Genomic DNA, 19446 nt, shown 5'->3' on the forward strand with positions numbered 1-19446 from the left:
CATGAGAGAAGAGACCCCCTATAACATCTAACACACGAGAGAAGAGACCCCCTATAACATGTAACACATGAGAGAAGAGACCCCCTATAACATCTAACACAAGAGAGAAGAGACCCCCTATAACATCTAACACATGAGAGAAGAGACCCCCTATAACATCTAACACATGAGAGAAGAGACCCCCTATAACATCTAACACAAGAGAGAAGAGACCCCCTATAACATCTAACACAGGAGAGAAGAGACCCCCTATAACATCTAACACAAGAGAGAAGAGACCCCCTATAACATCTAACACATGAGAGAAGAGACCCCCTATAACATCTAACACAAGAGAGAAGAGACCCCCTATAACATCTAACACAAGAGAGAAGAGACCCCCTATAACATCTAACACATGAGAGAAGAGACCCCCTATAACATCTAACACATGAGAGAAGGAGACCCCCTATAACATCTAACACACGAGAGAAGAGACCCCCTATAACATGTAACACAAGAGAGAAGAGACCCCCTATAACATCTAACACATGAGAGAGGAGACCCCCTATAACATCTAACACATGAGAGAAGAGACCCCCTATAACATCTAACACATGAGAAAGAGACCCCCTATAACATCTAACACATGAGAGAAGAGACCCCCTATAACATCTAACACAAGAGAGAAGAGACCCCCTATAACATCTAACACAAGAGAGAAGAGACCCCCTATAACATCTAACACATGAGAGAAGAGACCCCCTATAACATCTAACACAAGAGAGAAGAGACCCCCTATAACATCTAACACATGAGAGAAGAGACCCCCTATAACATCTAACACATGAGAGAAGAGACCCCCTATAACATCTAACACAAGAGAGAAGAGACCCCCTATAACATCTAACACAAGAGAGAAGAGACCCCCTATAACATCTAACACATGAGAAAAGGAGACCCCCTATAACATCTAACACACGAGAGAAGAGACCCCCTATAACATGTAACACAAGAGAGAAGAGACCCCCTATAACATCTAACACACGAGAGGAGAGACCCCCTATAACATCTAACACATGAGAGAAGAGACCCCCTATAACATCTAACACAAGAGAGAAGAGACCCCCTATAACATCTAACACATGAGAGAAGAGACCCCCTATAACATCTAACACATGAGAGAAGAGACCCCCTATAACATCTAACACATGAGAGAAGAGACCCCCTATAACATCTAACACAAGAGAGAAGAGACCCCCTATAACATCTAACACAGAGAGGAGAGACCCCCTATAACATCTAACACAGGAGAGAAGAGACCCCCTATAACATCTAACACAAGAGAGAAGAGACCCCCTATAACATCTAACACATGAGAGAAGAGACCCCCTATAACATCTAACACAGGAGAGAAGAGACCCCCTATAACATCTAACACAAGAGAGAAGAGACCCCCTATAACATCTAACACAAGAGAGAAGAGACCCCCTATAACATCTAACACATGAGAGAAGAGACCCCCTATAACATCTAACACAAGAGAGAAGAGACCCCCTATAACATCTAACACATGAGAAAGGAGACCCCCTATAACATCTAACACATGAGAGAAGAGACCCCCTATAACATCTAACACACGAGAGAAGAGACCCCCTATAACATCTAACACACGAGAGAAGAGACCCCCTATAACATCTAACACATGAGAGAAGAGACCTCCTATAACATCTAACACAAGAGAGAAGAGACCCCCATAACATCTAACACACGAGAGGAGAGACCCCCTATAACATTTAACACATGAGAGAAGAGACCCCCTATAACATCTAACACATGAGAGAAGAGACCCCCTATAACATCTAACACATGAGAGAAGAGACCCCCTATAACATCTAACACACGAGAGAAGAGACCCCCTATAACATCTAACACAGAGAGAAGAGACCCCCTATAACATCTAACACACGAGAGAAGAGACCCCCTATAACATCTAACACACGAGAGGAGAGACCCCCTATAACATCTAACACATGAGAGAAGAGACCCCCTATAACATCTAACACACGAGAGAAGAGACCCCCTATAACATGTAACACATGAGAGAAGAGACCCCTATAACATCTAACACAAGAGAGAAGAGACCCCCTATAACATCTAACACATGAGAGAAGAGACCCCCTATAACATCTAACACAAGAGAGAAGAGACCCCCTATAACATCTAACACACGAGAGAAGAGACCCCCTATAACATCTAACACACGAGAGAAGAGACCCCCTATAACATCTAACACACGAGAGGAGAGACCCCCTATAATATCTAACACATGAGAGAAGAGACCCCCTATAACATCTAACACACGAGAGAAGAGACCCCCTATAACATGTAACACATGAGAGAAGAGACCCCCTATAACATCTAACACAAGAGAGAAGAGACCCCCTATAACATCTAACACATGAGAGAAGAGACCCCCTATAACATCTAACACATGAGAGAAGAGACCCCCTATAACATCTAACACAAGAGAGAAGAGACCCCCTATAACATCTAACACAGGAGAGAAGAGACCCCCTATAACATCTAACACAAGAGAGAAGAGACCCCCTATAACATCTAACACATGAGAGAAGAGACCCCCTATAACATCTAACACAAGAGAGAAGAGACCCCCTATAACATCTAACACAAGAGAGAAGAGACCCCCTATAAACATCTAACACATGAGAGAAGAGACCCCCTATAACATCTAACACATGAGAAAGGAGACCCCCTATAACATCTAACACACGAGAGAAGAGACCCCCTATAACATGTAACACAAGAGAGAAGAGACCCCCTATAACATCTAACACATGAGAGAGGAGACCCCCTATAACATCTAACACATGAGAGAAGAGACCCCCTATAACATCTAACACATGAGAAAGGAGACCCCCTATAACATCTAACACATGAGAGAAGAGACCCCCTATAACATCTAACACATGAGAAAGAGACCCCCTATAACATCTAACACATGAGAGAAGAGACCCCCTATAACATCTAACACATGAGAGAAGAGACCCCCTATAACATCTAACACATGAGAGAAGAGACCCCCTATAACATCTAACACAAGAGAGAAGAGACCCCCTATAACATCTAACACAAGAGAGAAGAGACCCCCTATAACATCTAACACATGAGAGAAGAGACCCCCTATAACATCTAACACAAGAGAGAAGAGACCCCCTATAACATCTAACACAAGAGAGAAGAGACCCCCTATAACATCTAACACATGAGAGAAGAGACCCCCTATAACATCTAACACATGAGAAAGGAGACCCCCTATAACATCTAACACACGAGAGAAGAGACCCCCTATAACATGTAACACAAGAGAGAAGAGACCCCCTATAACATCTAACACATGAGAGAGGAGACCCCCTATAACATCTAACACATGAGAGAAGAGACCCCCCTATAACATCTAACACATGAGAAAGGAGACCCCCTATAACATCTAACACATGAGAGAAGAGACCCCCTATAACATCTAACACATGAGAAAGGAGACCCCTATAACATCTAACACATGAGAGAAGAGACCCCCTATAACATCTAACACACGAGAGGAGAGACCCCTATAACATCTAACACATGAGAGAAGAGACCCCTATAACATCTAACACAAGAGAGAAGAGACCCCCTATAACATCTAACACAAGAGAGAAGAGACCCCCTATAACATCTAACACATGAGAGAAGAGACCCCCTATAACATCTAACACAAGAGAGAAGAGACCCCCTATAACATCTAACACATGAGAGAAGAGACCCCCTATAACATCTAACACATGAGAGAAGAGACCCCCTATAACATCTAACACAAGAGAGAAGAGACCCCCTATAACATCTAACACAAGAGAGAAGAGACCCCCTATAACATCTAACACATGAGAAAGGAGACCCCCTATAACATCTAACACACGAGAGAAGAGACCCCCTATAACCATGTAACACAAGAGAGAAGAGACCCCCTATAACATCTAACACATGAGAGAAGAGACCCCCTATAACATCTAACACATGAGAGAAGAGACCCCCTATAACATCTAACACATGAGAGAAGAGACCCCCCTATAACATCTAACACATGAGAAAGGAGACCCCCTATAACATCTAACACATGAGAGAAGAGACCCCCTATAACATCTAACACATGAGAGAAGAGACCCCCTATAACATCTAACACATGAGAGAAGAGACCCCCTATAACATCTAACACATGAGAGAAGAGACCCCCTATAACATCTAACACAAGAGAGAAGAGACCCCCTATAACATCTAACACATGAGAGAAGAGACCCCTATAACATCTAACACATGAGAGAAGAGACCCCCTATAACATCTAACACAAGAGAGAAGAGACCCCCTATAACATCTAACACACGAGAGAAGAGACCCCCTATAACATCTAACACAAGAGAGAAGAGACCCCCTATAACATCTAACACATGAGAGAAGAGACCCCCTATAACATCTAACACACGAGAGAAGAGACCCCCTATAACATCTAACACAAGAGAGAAGAGACCCCCTATAACATCTAACACATGAGAGAAGAGACCCCCTATAACATCTAACACACGAGAGAAGAGACCCCCTATAACATGTAACACAAGAGAGAAGAGACCCCCTATAACATCTAACACATGAGAGAAGAGACCCCCCTATAACATCTAACACATGAGAAAGGAGACCCCCTATAACATCTAACACATGAGAGAAGTGACCCCCTATAACATCTAACACATGAGAGAAGAGACCCCCTATAACATCTAACACAAGAGAGAAGAGACCCCCTATAACATCTAACACACGAGAGAAGAGACCCCCTATAACATGTAACACAAGAGAGAAGAGACCCCCTATAACATCTAACACATGAGAGAAGAGACCCCCTATAACATCTAACACATGAGAGAAGAGACCCCCTATAACATCTAACACATGAGAGAAGAGACCCCCTATAACATCTAACACATGAGAGAAGAGACCCCCTATAACATCTAACACAAGAGAGAAGAGACCCCCTATAACATCTAACACATGAGAGAAGAGACCCCCTATAACATCTAACACAAGAGAGAAGAGACCCCCTATAACATCTAACACAAGAGAGAAGAGACCCCCTATAACATCTAACACATGAGAGAAGAGACCCCCTATAACATCTAACACATGAGAGAAGAGACCCCCTATAACATCTAACACACGAGAGAAGAGACCCCCTATAACATGTAACACAAGAGAGAAGAGACCCCCTATAACATCTAACACATGAGAGAAGAGACCCCCCTATAACATCTAACACATGAGAAAGGAGACCCCCTATAACATCTAACACATGAGAGAAGAGACCCCCTATAACATCTAACACATGAGAGAAGAGACCCCCTATAACATCTAACACATGAGAAAGGAGACCCCCTATAACATCTAACACATGAGAGAAGAGACCCCCTATAACATCTAACACAAGAGAGAAGAGACCCCCCTATAACATCTAACACATGAGAGAAGAGACCCCCTATAACATCTAACACATGAGAGAAGAGACCCCCTATAACATCTAACACAAGAGAGAAGAGACCCCCTATAACATCTAACACATGAGAGAAGAGACCCCCCTATAACATCTAACACATGAGAAAGGAGACCCCCTATAACATCTAACACATGAGAGAAGAGACCCCCTATAACATCTAACACATGAGAGAAGAGACCCCCTATAACATCTAACACATGAGAAAGGAGACCCCCTATAACATCTAACACATGAGAGAAGAGACCCCCTATAACATCTAACACAAGAGAGAAGAGACCCCCCTATAACATCTAACACATGAGAGAAGAGACCCCCTATAACATCTAACACATGAGAGAAGAGACCCCCTATAACATCTAACACAAGAGAGGAGAGACCCCCTATAACATCTAACACATGAGAAAGGAGACCCCCTATAACATCTAACACACGAGAGAAGAGACCCCCTATAACATGTAACACAAGAGAGAAGAGACCCCCTATAACATCTAACACATGAGAAAAGAGACCCCCCTATAACATCTAACACATGAGAAAGGAGACCCCCTATAACATCTAACACATGAGAGAAGAGACCCCCTATAACATCTAACACATGAGAGAAGAGACCCCCTATAACATCTAACATAAGAGAGAAGAGACCCCCTATAACATCTAACACATGAGAGAAGAGACCCCCTATAACATCTAACACATGAGAGATGAGACCCCCTATAACATCTAACACATGAGAGAAGAGACCCCCTATAACATCTAACACAAGAGAGAAGAGACCCCCTATAACATCTAACACAAGAGAGAAGAGACCCCCTATAACATCTAACACATGAGAGAAGAGACCCCCTATAACATCTAACACATGAGAGAAGAGACCCCCCTATAACATCTAACACATGAGAAAGGAGACCCCCTATAACATCTAACACATGAGAGAAGAGACCCCCTATAACATCTAACACATGAGAGAAGAGACCCCCTATAACATCTAACATAAGAGAGAAGAGACCCCCTATAACATCTAACACATGAGAGAAGAGACCCCCTATAACATCTAACACAAGAGAGAAGAGACCCCCTATAACATCTAACACATGAGAGAAGAGACCCCCTATAACATCTAACACATGAGAGAAGAGACCCCCCTATAACATCTAACACATGAGAAAGGAGACCCCCTATAACATCTAACACATGAGAGAAGAGACCCCCTATAACATCTAACACATGAGAGAAGAGACCCCCTATAACATCTAACATAAGAGAGAAGAGACCCCCTATAACATCTAACACATGAGAGAAGAGACCCCCTATAACATCTAACACAAGAGAGAAGAGACCCCCTATAACATCTAACACATGAGAGAAGAGACCCCCTATAACATCTAACACATGAGAGAAGAGACCCCCCTATAACATCTAACACATGAGAAAGGAGACCCCCTATAACATCTAACACATGAGAGAAGAGACCCCCTATAACATCTAACACATGAGAGAAGAGACCCCCTATAACATCTAACACAAGAGAGAAGAGACCCCCTATAACATCTAACACATGAGAGAAGAGACCCCCTATAACATCTAACACAAGAGAGAAGAGACCCCCTATAACATCTAACACATGAGAGAAGAGACCCCCTATAACATCTAACACACGAGAGAAGAGACCCCCTATAACATCTAACACAAGAGAGAAGAGACCCCCTATAACATCTAACACATGAGAGAAGAGACCCCCTATAACATCTAACACACGAGAGAAGAGACCCCCTATAACATCTAACACAAGAGAGAAGAGACCCCCTATAACATCTAACACACGAGAGAAGAGACCCCCTATAACATGTAACACAAGAGAGAAGAGACCCCCTATAACATCTAACACATGAGAGAAGAGACCCCCCTATAACATCTAACACATGAGAGAAGAGACCCCCCTATAACATCTAACACATGAGAAAGGAGACCCCCTATAACATCTAACACATGAGAGAAGAGACCCCCTATAACATCTAACACAAGAGAGAAGAGACCCCCTATAACATCTAACACATGAGAGAGGAGACCCCCTATAACATCTAACACATGAGAAAGGAGACCCCCTATAACATCTAACACATGAGAGAAGAGACCCCCTATAACATCTAACACAAGAGAGAAGAGACCCCCTATAACATCTAACACATGAGAGAGGAGACCCCCTATAACATCTAACACATGAGAGAAGAGACCCCCTATAACATCTAACACATGAGAGAAGAGACCCCCCTATAACATCTAACACATGAGAAAGGAGACCCCCTATAACATCTAACACATGAGAGAAGAGACCCCCTATAACATCTAACACAAGAGAGAAGAGACCCCCTATAACATCTAACACATGAGAGAGGAGACCCCCTATAACATCTAACACATGAGAGAAGAGACCCCCTATAACATCTAACACATGAGAGAAGAGACCCCCTATAACATCTAACACAAGAGAGAAGAGACCCCCTATAACATCTAACACATGAGAGAAGAGACCCCCTATAACATCTAACACAAGAGAGAAGAGACCCCCTATAACATCTAACACATGAGAGAAGAGACCCCCTATAACATGTAACACAAGAGAGAAGAGACCCCCTATAACATCTAACACATGAGAGAAGAGACCCCCTATAACATCTAACACAAGAGAGAAGAGACCCCCTATAACATCTAACACATGAGAAAGGAGACCCCCTATAACATCTAACACACGAGAGAAGAGACCCCCTATAACATCTAACACAGGAGAGAAGAGACCCCCTATAACATGTAACACAAGAGAGAAGAGACCCCCTATAACATCTAACACATGAGAGAAGAGACCCCCCTATAACATCTAACACATGAGAAAGGAGACCCCCTATAACATCTAACACATGAGAGAAGAGACCCCCTATAACATCTAACACATGAGAGAAGAGACCCCCTATAACATCTAACATAAGAGAGAAGAGACCCCCTATAACATCTAACACATGAGAGAAGAGACCCCCTATAACATCTAACACAAGAGAGAAGAGACCCCCTATAACATCTAACACATGAGAGAAGAGACCCCCTATAACATCTAACACATGAGAGAAGAGACCCCCCTATAACATCTAACACATGAGAAAGGAGACCCCCTATAACATCTAACACATGAGAGAAGAGACCCCCTATAACATCTAACACATGAGAGAAGAGACCCCCTATAACATCTAACATAAGAGAGAAGAGACCCCCTATAACATCTAACACATGAGAGAAGAGACCCCCTATAACATCTAACACAAGAGAGAAGAGACCCCCTATAACATCTAACACATGAGAGAAGAGACCCCCTATAACATCTAACACATGAGAGAAGAGACCCCCCTATAACATCTAACACATGAGAAAGGAGACCCCCTATAACATCTAACACATGAGAGAAGAGACCCCCTATAACGTCTAACATAAGAGAGAAGAGACCCCCTATAACATCTAACACATGAGAGAAGAGACCCCCTATAACATCTAACACATGAGAGAAGAGACCCCCCTATAACATCTAACACATGAGAAAGGAGACCCCCTATAACATCTAACACATGAGAGAAGAGACCCCCTATAACATCTAACATAAGAGAGAAGAGACCCCCTATAACATCTAACACATGAGAGAAGAGACCCCCTATAACATCTAACACAAGAGAGAAGAGACCCCCTATAACATCTAACACAAGAGAGAAGAGACCCCCTATAACATCTAACACATGAGAGAAGAGACCCCCTATAACATCTAACACATGAGAGAAGAGACCCCCTATAACATCTAACATAAGAGAGAAGAGACCCCCTATAACATCTAACACATGAGAGAAGAGACCTCCTATAACATCTAACACAAGAGAGAAGAGACCCCCTATAACATCTAACACAAGAGAGAAGAGACCCCCTATAACATCTAACACACGAGAGAAGAGACCCCCTATAACATCTAACACATGAGAGAAGAGACCCCCTATAACATCTAACACATGAGAGAAGAGACCCCCCTATAACATCTAACACATGAGAAAGGAGACCCCCTATAACATCTAACACATGAGAGAAGAGACCCCCTATAACATCTAACACATGAGAGAAGAGACCCCCTATAACATCTAACACAAGAGAGAAGAGACCCCCTATAACATCTAACATAAGAGAGAAGAGACCCCCTATAACATCTAACACATGAGAGAAGAGACCCCCTATAACATCTAACACAAGAGAGAAGAGACCCCCTATAACATCTAACACACGAGAGAAGAGACCCCCTATAACATCTAACACATGAGAGAAGAGACCCCCTATAACATCTAACACAAGAGAGAAGAGACCCTGTGGAACATAGGCCATGTATGGACCAGGACCTTCCAGGCCAAGGACGTTGACTAGACACGTGTGATTCGTTTTGTTACAAACTGAGATTTGGACAAAATTTTCAACATTCAGAGATTTGGATGGATCTGAATTTCCAATCATAATAATAACAAATTTCAACCAATTCTACATAAATTATAACTAAACGAATTATCCAAATTTGAATTTGAAAATAAATTCTAATTTGAAATTGAATCCGAAAATGATTTTGAAATTTATAAATTTGCAATAAATAAAGTGAGGTATAAAAGTGAAATAAGATGATGATAATTACTTAGGATGTTTTATGGAATCAAATAGAAAAGAACAGAACAGAATAAAAAGGAATAGAATAGAGTAGAACCGAACTCTGAAATTTGAATCTTTTGACTTTTAAATTTTGAATTGATTTAAAAATAATGAATATATGAAACAAATTCTGAAAACAAATCATTCTAAAATAGCGAATATGACAAAATAAAACGATCAAATTAAAGAGGAGGTCTGCTTAAAAAAAAAATTAAAAGTCAGCAGCTACAAATACTACAAATGCTGCAGCTGCTGACTTTTAATAATCGGACACTTACCTGTCCCGGGGGTCCAGCGATGCGGGGGGAATGAAGCCCCCGCTTGTTCCCCCCTCCGCTCTGCAGCGCCGGCATTCTAACTGTGGGCACCCAGGCTGTGGCTTCACAGCTGGGCCCCCATTGCGCATGCGCGAGCGGCGCCGCGCGCGGTGATTGGCCGCACAGTCCCAGATGACTGACAGGAGGGAGGGGGCGGAGCTTAGCCCTTCCTGTGCCGAGGGGAAGTGATGTCACCAGCCCAGGCACTGAAGGAGGCAGACTACAAGGGACCCCCCTAGCAACAAGCATTTAGAGGTGAGTTAAAAAAAAAATTCCAAATGTTTTTTTTTACATTTTTTTTTTAGGAATTTTAATGATTTTATTTTTCTGTGGCCCACCACTTTAAGGAACGAGTCCGAAACAAATATTTCCGTTGTTCTCTAATGTTGGGATGAGGTAATTGGACAGATGTCCCGTGTGCGTCTCTCATAGACTCTTCAGCATTCTCTCCGGCACTCTTACCGTGGTATTGGGTCTCAGGAGAGGTCTGTTCACCGCACAGCTGACCACTCTCTGACCCTCCAGAGTAGTGCATAGAACGGTCACTTTCTTGTTACTCTACGAGACATACAAAGTAGGGTTTAGACGCAGCAACCATACCGAGATCTTCTCATAGAGGGGCCCACAATTACCTGAATACGATCCACCAAACGATACGACAAGCCAATGGGAAAGGGGATGAGAACGCGGGTGTTGTATGAATCGTCTTGTAAACTCTTCACAGAGACCGTCACATTGATGTCAAGCAACGTCCCAACCACCAGCTGGGTGACACTGTCCGAGGGAGACAAGACACCTGTCAGCAATGGGGAGGACCAGTATGGGGCAGGCCGGACTTAGGAGGGGATCGATCTTACCCAGTGAAGTTGATGGCCAGCCTCAGATCATCTTCACACACCTCATCCCTGCCACAGTTCTTCTGAAATGGGACCTGCGAAGATATGGAAGCCTCCATCCCATAAGCCTATGAGGACACCATCAGCTTACATAGTGAGAAGTATATACAGTAGGTTATCTTCTCTTTTTTGGGGTTGATATTTATCGTCTTCTCCAAGACGTCTCATCACTATTGGATGTTTTCTTGCGACTAGGTTGGAGGTACTGATACCCAGAGATACCTCCTGCACTGGATCCTATCCCAGGACGTTCATTATCGGCTCCCGACCTAAGAAATTTCCTCCTATGCCTCTGTGGGGTAATCCTAATCTGTCCCACTTTCGTGGTATCCCGGACCCACAGGTATGGGCTACGAGAGGGATAGTGGCCTTGAAACATGTAGTGATGGAGGGTAGGCTGAGTACGTTCCCGGAACTTAAAACTAAATTTAATCTGCCGAACTGGATGTTTTTCCGGGTTCCTACAGTTCCCGGGTGGGGTGGTTCTTGGGACGGACCCTATTGAGACGTTGTTAACCACCAAGCTCCTAATGGCTCCCCTTTCCACAATTTATTTCCATCTGACAGCCTCTAAGGCCGCGTACACACGAGCGGACTTTTCGACATCCAAAGTCCGACGGACTGAGTCCGTCAGACTATCCGATCGTGTGTGGGGCTGCAACGGACTTTAGCTTCGCTAAAGTCTGACGGACTTTAGAAATGAAGCATGCTTCAAATTTTCCCGACGGAACTCCGCCGGACCCGGTCCCCTTCGAAAAATCCGCTCGTGTGTGTGCTACTCCGACGGACTAAAACCGACGCTAGGGCAGCTATTGGCTACTGGCTATGAACTTCCTTATTCGAATCCAGTCGTACGTCATCACGTTCGACTCCGTCGGAGTTTGGTGTGATGGTGTGTGTCCAAGTCCGTTCGGTCGAAAAGTCCGCCAGAACTCCGTCGGAACTCCGGCGGAACTCCGGCAGAACTCCTTTGGAGGTCTGTCGGAATTAAGTCCTCTCGTGTGTACGGGGCATAAGTCACCTAAACTGCCCCAGTTATACACTAAATGGAAAAGGGACTTACCGTCTCCTGAGGTAGAAGATTGGGAGTCCTGTGTCTCCTCTTACGTCTCGACCTTGATCTCGGCTAGGGACCGTTTTATACAGCTGAAATTCTTGCACCGGGCTTACTATATGCCGCAAAGATTGGCAGGCGATCTACAGGGATAGGTCCCCCAACTGTGCTAGATGTGGAAGGGAGGAGGCCACCTTTATCCACATGGTGTGGCCCTGCCCCGCGCTACAAGGGTTCTGGGAACGGGTTCTAGCTGATATTAATCAGACGGCTGAAAGTTCCCTCCTGTTGGAGCCAGAAATTATTCTTTTAAATGTGGTAGACGACCATACTGTTGGGAAATATAGGAAACTGTTTGTGGCCGAAGGGAGGTGTTGTTGAAATGGAAGTCCGAGCTCCCCGCCCATCATTACCGCTTGGAGAAATACCTTGAATAATGTTCTACCACCGTATAAGATTACATATGTCAAAAGGAATTGTCCGCAAAAATTCGACAAGATCTGGTCCTCCCGGATAGACTCGTGGGGTTCCTTGTCGTTGGAGTTGTCTCCCCCTGACCCAGATGGGGATTTATGATTCACCGGCAGGAAGCGAGAAACGTGAATTTGGTGTTTGCTGCTTCCCCTTCCTGGTGTCCCCTTTCCCTGCCCCCCCCCCACCCTCTGGCCCCTGGCCCATCCTTGCCCCTCTCCTGCCCCCCCCCTCCCTCTTCCCTCCCCCAGTGTTCCCTCCCTTTCCTTTTTTGGACCCTGCACTGTTTCCCTCTCCTCTATTGGTACTTCTTTCCCGCCCCCCCCCCCCCTTTTTTTCTTTTTCCCTCTCCTATCCTTAATATAAGCTTTGCAAATATGTCCGTAGGCTGTCCGGTTCCCAAGCACGTTTCTTGCCCATGACCATTATGTGGTGATTCGTATTCTGTTGATGTATGTACATAGATATTAACATTGACTGACTGTATACTATAAGCTGACCTGTAGACATTGACCTTGAATAAAGTTCACTTTTGTTAAAAAAAAAAAAAAAAAAAAAAAGAAAGAAATTTCCTCCAGCTTGGTTGGGAACTCGTCACACTCTCAAAATGTAGTGTTCGAATGGAGCCGAAAATTTGAGTAATGTGGTGGGGCGGGGGGGGTCGTCTTTTTTGGTTTCAAGACCATAACAAATGATTTATAAACGAATATCTCACCTACATGAGTTTTCTACTAGAATGCCGGGGAGCAGAGCCATCTTCATAGCATCATGGGCCCCTGGGCAAAGCAATGCACTGGGGCCCCTACCAGCAAGGCCCAAATGTATGCATCTACTCTCAAGTATTAAAGTATAAATAGTCAATAGAGTTAAACGTATATTTATTACCACTTTCAATAAAATCTATTTTAAACAATAAGAAAACATGTCATAAATCAAAGACTAATTCAACTCTAATGCCGCGTACACGCGATCGGAAATTCCGGGCCAGAAAAAGACCAATGAGAGCTTTTCATTGGAAAATGCGACCGTGTGTGTACGCTCCCCTGGAATTTAGCTGTCCGAATTTCCAACCGAAAGTTGATAGCATGTTCTCAATTTTCCCGACGGGAAAACTTTCTATCGGTAATTCCGATCGTGTGTACGCAATTCCGGCACGCCAAAAATCACGCATTGCTCAGATTCAACTACGAGACGGAAGCTATTGGCTACTGGATATTGAACTTCCTTTTTCTAGTCCCGTCGTACGTGTTGTACGTCACCGCGTTCTAAACGATCGGAATTTGATGTGACCGTGTGTAGGCAAGACAGCTTGAGCTGAATTCCGTCTGGAAAACCATCAGAGCTTTTTCCGACAAGAATTTCCGATCGTGTGTACGCGGCATAAGGGCCCAGTACAGGGGGGAGACAGAAGGGCAAAGTAGAGGGTGGGGATAAGAAGGGCAAGATGCTGGAATCAGGGGGGGCAAAGTACAGGTTCCCGGGATGCTGGCCATCCCAAGAAAGCTTAGTAAAAAGCATGACTATCCCAGCAGATCCGGGACAGTTGGCAAGTATGATGTAATGCAAGATAAGCATGGGGCCCCCGGGCAGCGCCCAAGGGTGCCCATGCATTAAGACAGCCCTGCCAGGGAGGCTGGATGATGAATGGTCAAAGTTAACTGTCAGTTCCCTCTTCTATTTAAATGTTGTTATATATATACAACAAAAGATATATCCCAAAACACGTCTAACTTTTAATTTATTAAAACGATAAAATACCAGACTTCATGATCAGAGGGAGCAGTTAAATAAATAAAAGGGATGGGAGGTCTCCACCACAGCGAGTGTGAGAACCAGCTTTGAGACTTCGCCATCTCTTGGTCATTTACAGGTCATCTACAGGTCTCCGCTGTGCACAGTAATGCCGCGTACACACGATCAAATTGTCCGGCGCACTTAGTCCGCCGAAACGCATTTCACCGGACAATCCGATCGTGTGTGGGCTTCAGCGGACTTTTCCAGCGTGAAGTCCGGCGGACTTAGAAAGTAGTTTTGCACTCCAATCTTGGGATTCAGCAGACAATACGTTCGTCGGTGTGCTAGTCCGGCAGACTAAGAATGACGCATGCTCAGAAGCAAGTACGAAAAAGTAAGCTATTGGCTACTGGCTATTGAACTTCCTTTTTCTAGTCCCGTAGAACGTGTTGTACGTCATCGTGCTAGCAAACGCCAGACTTTCTGTGTGTCCGTGTGTGGCCAAGTCCGTTCGGTAGAAAGTCCGCCGGACTATCCGCCGGATTTTTTGCCAGACTAAGTACGCCGGAAAATTTGCTCGTGTGTACGCGGCATTACCCTCATTAGTGGACTTTAAATTGTCTGACATGAAAACATTTTTCCAGCCTCCCCATCCCCGAGTGTAAGACAACGCACAATGGTGGGTGGACGCCCCTCATACCTCTTCAGCATAGCTGGTCCTCGTGTCTTCGCTCAGCACAGGATTGCCCAGAAGAGAGTAACTGAGAGACACCCGGAGAGGAGTCAGAGAGTCCTCCACACACTCCTGAGACACAGAGAGGAGACAAAAGAGACGCGTTATCTGAGCACATCACTCGTTTCCTGTCTAGACACTCATCTCCTATCTAGACACTCATCTCCTATGATCAGAGAGTCAGACTTTCCTGATCCTGAGACCTCACCACCGTTTAGAGGAAAACGAACTGCTGCCCATCAGTGTTATATTATGATAAATTGTGGTGAGAAAAGATAAACTAGATATGAAGGGAGCTCAGAGACAGCAGCTATATGAATAGAAGGAAGGGGAGGTCTCCACCACAAGGAAAGTATCAGAACATTCCCTGTTGTATCTGGTGGTCAGGATTTCCTCGGTCACCTGGGCCGGGGAACCAGTTGGATGCACGTGACCCATGTGATCCTGGTGGCTATCTCAGGTCAAGCAGAGCCTATTTATGATAATTGGGTTTGATGCACTTTATGTGAGAAGCTAGGGTAGGGAAAGGTCCCCACGTCTATGAGAAGCTAGGGTAGGGAAAGGTTTCCACGTCTATGAGAAGCTAGGGTAGGGAAAGGACCCCATGTCTATGAGAAGCTAGGGTAGGGAAAGGTCCCCACGTCTATGAGAAGCTAGGGTAGGGAAAGGTTTCCACGTCTATGAGAAGCTAGGGTAGGGAAAGGACCCCATGTCTATGAGAAGCTAGGGTAGGGAAAGGTTCCCACGTCTATGAGAAGCTAGGGTAGGGAAAGGTCCCCACGTCTATGAGAAGCTAGGGTAGGGAAAGGTCCCCACGTCTATGAGAAGCTAGGGTAGGGAAAGGTCCCCACGTCTATGAGAAGCTAGGGTAGGGAAAGGTCCCCATGTCTATGAGAAGCTAGGGTAGGGAAAGGTCCACACGTCTATGAGAAGCTAGGGTAGGGAAAGGTCCCCACGTCTATGAGAAGATAGGGTAGGGAAAGGTCCCCACGTCTATGAGAAGCTAGGGTAGGGAAAGGTTCCCACGTCTATGAGAAGCTAGGGTAGGGAAAGGTCCACACGTCTATGAGAAGCTAGGGTAGGGAAAGGTCCCCACGTCTATGAGAAGCTAGGGTAGGGAAAGGTCCCCACGTCTATGAGAAGCTAGGGTAGGGAAAGGTCCCCATGTCTATGAGAAGCTAGGGTAGGGAAAGGTCCCCACGTCTATGAGAAGCTAGGGTAGGGAAAGGTCCCCATGTCTATGAGAAGCTAGGGTAGGGAAAGGTCCCCACGTCTATGAGAAGCTAGGGTAGGGAAAGGTCCCCACGTCTATGAGAAGCTAGGGTAGGGAAAGGTCCCCACGTCTATGAGAAGATAGGGTAGGGAAAGGTCCCCACGTCTATGAGAAGCTAGGGTAGGGAAAGGTCCCCACGTCTATGAGAAGCTAGGGTAGGGAAAGGTTCCCACATCTGTCAGGGACAGTACCTGCGATAGAGAAAGATTCCTGTGGAGTAGGGATAGAACAGGGACGGCTTCTACCTTCTCCTTTGGGTCAGACCAGCCAGACCATCCCCCGCTTCTCATGGCACACGCTGTCCACATCCCCGAGTCTTAAGACTGCTGTCTCTTCGCTGAACAGCTGTAAGTGGCGCCGGATGGGTGAGCCTCCCTGCTGGGCCTGTTTGTATTGTTGACCACCTGCTGTCTCAATTTATCGTTCTTTACCAGTCGAGACCCTGTGTGCCAACTGCCCACAACACCACTCTACCCAACAAACCACCTGCCTGAAGTGAGCAAGGATGACTCCAATCTGGACTCCAATCTGTCATCATGAATATCTCCAAATTAGAGAGCTCTGGAGGGCCGGAATCCACAGTCACCTCTGCAGTCCAGAATGTAAAACTTGATATTGCTGTTACCACTCCGCCATTCTATGTATCTGGTCCAGTCTTGGTCAGCCCAAATCTATAGTTTAACGTTGGCAGCAATAAGATTTTAGACCTGGATGAAGTTTGGATTCTGGACCTCCAGAGTCAGTGAGACCTTCATGGAGGCTCATTGTATTGAAACCTAAATCTGCCCAAAACATTTTTTTAGCATTAGGTTATTAGGGTATAGCATTTAGAGTATTAGTTCTGTCAGTTACCCCATGCGAGAGCTTTCCCCCTAGCTTCCTATCCCTACAACACCCAAACAAGAAATGGGGATGTGGTTGTCACTAGGACAGGCAGACATAGACAGTTGGAGTTTTACAATCTGAAGGTGTTAGCTTGGTACTGACAGGTAGGAGGATGGTGTGTTGGGCACATTTCTGCCCCTTGCTAAGCTCTATGGACCGGCTCGTTGTCCTGGTGTCAGGTTGGCGGGAGAAGACAGCTCGGGTTACAGTCAATGCCGAGTCCAGCAGGAGAGTGTAGTTAACCTGTGCCGAAATTCCACCTGGAGGAAAAATAGACAATGTCAACGATGGTGGTCAATATGCATCCATCCATGACCTGTCTGAAGAGGTATCACAACTGACAACATTGAGAGGTCAAGCTAGAAACTGGGTCACCCCACACCCTCTCCAAGACACCTTCTTGTGAGGTATCACAACTAACCCCATAGAGGGGTCAGGCCAAGAACTGGGTCACCCCACACCCTCTCCAAGACACCTTCTTGTGAGGTATCACAACTAACCCCATAGAGGGGTCAGGCCAAGAACTGGGTCACCCCACACCCTCTCCAAGACACCTTCTTGTGAGGTATCACATAGAGGGGTCAGACCAAGAACTGGGTCATCCCACACCCTCTCCAAAGCACCTTCTTGTGAGGTATCACAACTAACCCCATAAAGGAGTCAGGCCAAGAACTGGGTCACCCCACACCCTCTCCAAGACACCTTCTTGTGAGGTATCACATAGAGGGGTCAGACCAAGAACTGGGTCATCCCACACCCTCTCCAAAGCACCTTCTTGTGAGATATCACAACCAACCCTATAGAGGTGGTCAGACCAAGAACTGGGTCACCCCACACCCTCTCCAAGACACCTTCTTGTGAGGTATCACATAGAGGGGTCAGGCCAAGAGCTTGGTCATCCCACACCCTCTCCAAAACACCTTCTTGTGAGATATCACAACCAACCCTATAGAGGTGGTCAGACCAAGAACTGGGTCACCCCACACCCTCTCCAAGACACCTTCTTGTGAGGTATCACAACCAACCCTATAGAGGTGGTCAGACCAAGAACTGGGTCACCCCACACCCTCTCCAAGACACCTTCTTGTGAGGTATCACAACCAACCCTATAGAGGTGGTCAGACCAAGAACTGGGTCACCCCACACCCTCTCCAAGACACCTTCTTGTGAGGTATCATAACTAACCCCATAGAGAGGTCAGGCCAAGTACTGGGTCATTCCACACCCTCTCCAAAACACCTTCTTGTGGGGTATCACAACCAACCCTATAGAGGTGGTCAGGCCAAGTACTGGGTCATTCCACACCCTCTCCAAGGCACCTTCTTGTGAGGTATCATAACTATCCCCATAGAGGGCTCAGGCCAAGTATTGGGTCATTCCACACCCTCTCCAAGGCACCTTCTTGTGAGGTATCACAACTAACTCTGTAGAGGTGGCCATGCCAAGAACTGGGTCACCCCACACCCTCTCCAAGAAACCTTCGTGTGAGGTATCACATAGAGGGGTCAGGCCAAGAGCTTGGTCATCCCACACCCTCTCCAAAACACCTTCTTGTGAGGTATCACAACCAACCCTATAGAGGTGGTCAGACCAAGAACTGGGTCACCCCACACCCTCTCCATGACACCTTCTTGTGAGGTATCACAACTAACTGCATAGAGGAGTCAGACCAAGAACTGGGTCATCCCATGCTCTCTCCATGACACCTTCTTGTGAGGTATCAATACTGACTATATACAGTTGCAATAAAAAGTATGTGAACCCTTTTGGAATGATATGGATTTCGGCACA

The 19446-nt window shown here is 45.5% G+C and overlaps 1 protein-coding gene across 1 annotated transcript in view; it reads right to left on the bottom strand.

Moving 5' to 3' along the window:
• The window catches only part of LOC144000321 (integrin alpha-M-like), a gene marked incomplete at its 5' end in the record, with an annotated part of 147868 nt that overhangs the window by 39260 nt on the left and 89162 nt on the right, over positions 1-19446 (bottom strand). Inside the window, 5 exon segments of the mRNA XM_077494059.1 lie at positions 11072-11167; positions 11242-11383; positions 11467-11540; positions 15465-15569; positions 17758-17915. Coding sequence (XP_077350185.1) covers positions 11072-11167; positions 11242-11383; positions 11467-11540; positions 15465-15569; positions 17758-17915 — 575 coding nt within the window.

Source organism: Lithobates pipiens, unplaced genomic scaffold, assembly GCF_037356315.1.
Source record: "Lithobates pipiens isolate NorthernLeopardFrog02 unplaced genomic scaffold, aLitPip1_a1.2 Scaffold_22, whole genome shotgun sequence".
Classification (NCBI taxonomy): domain Eukaryota; kingdom Metazoa; phylum Chordata; class Amphibia; order Anura; family Ranidae; genus Lithobates; species Lithobates pipiens.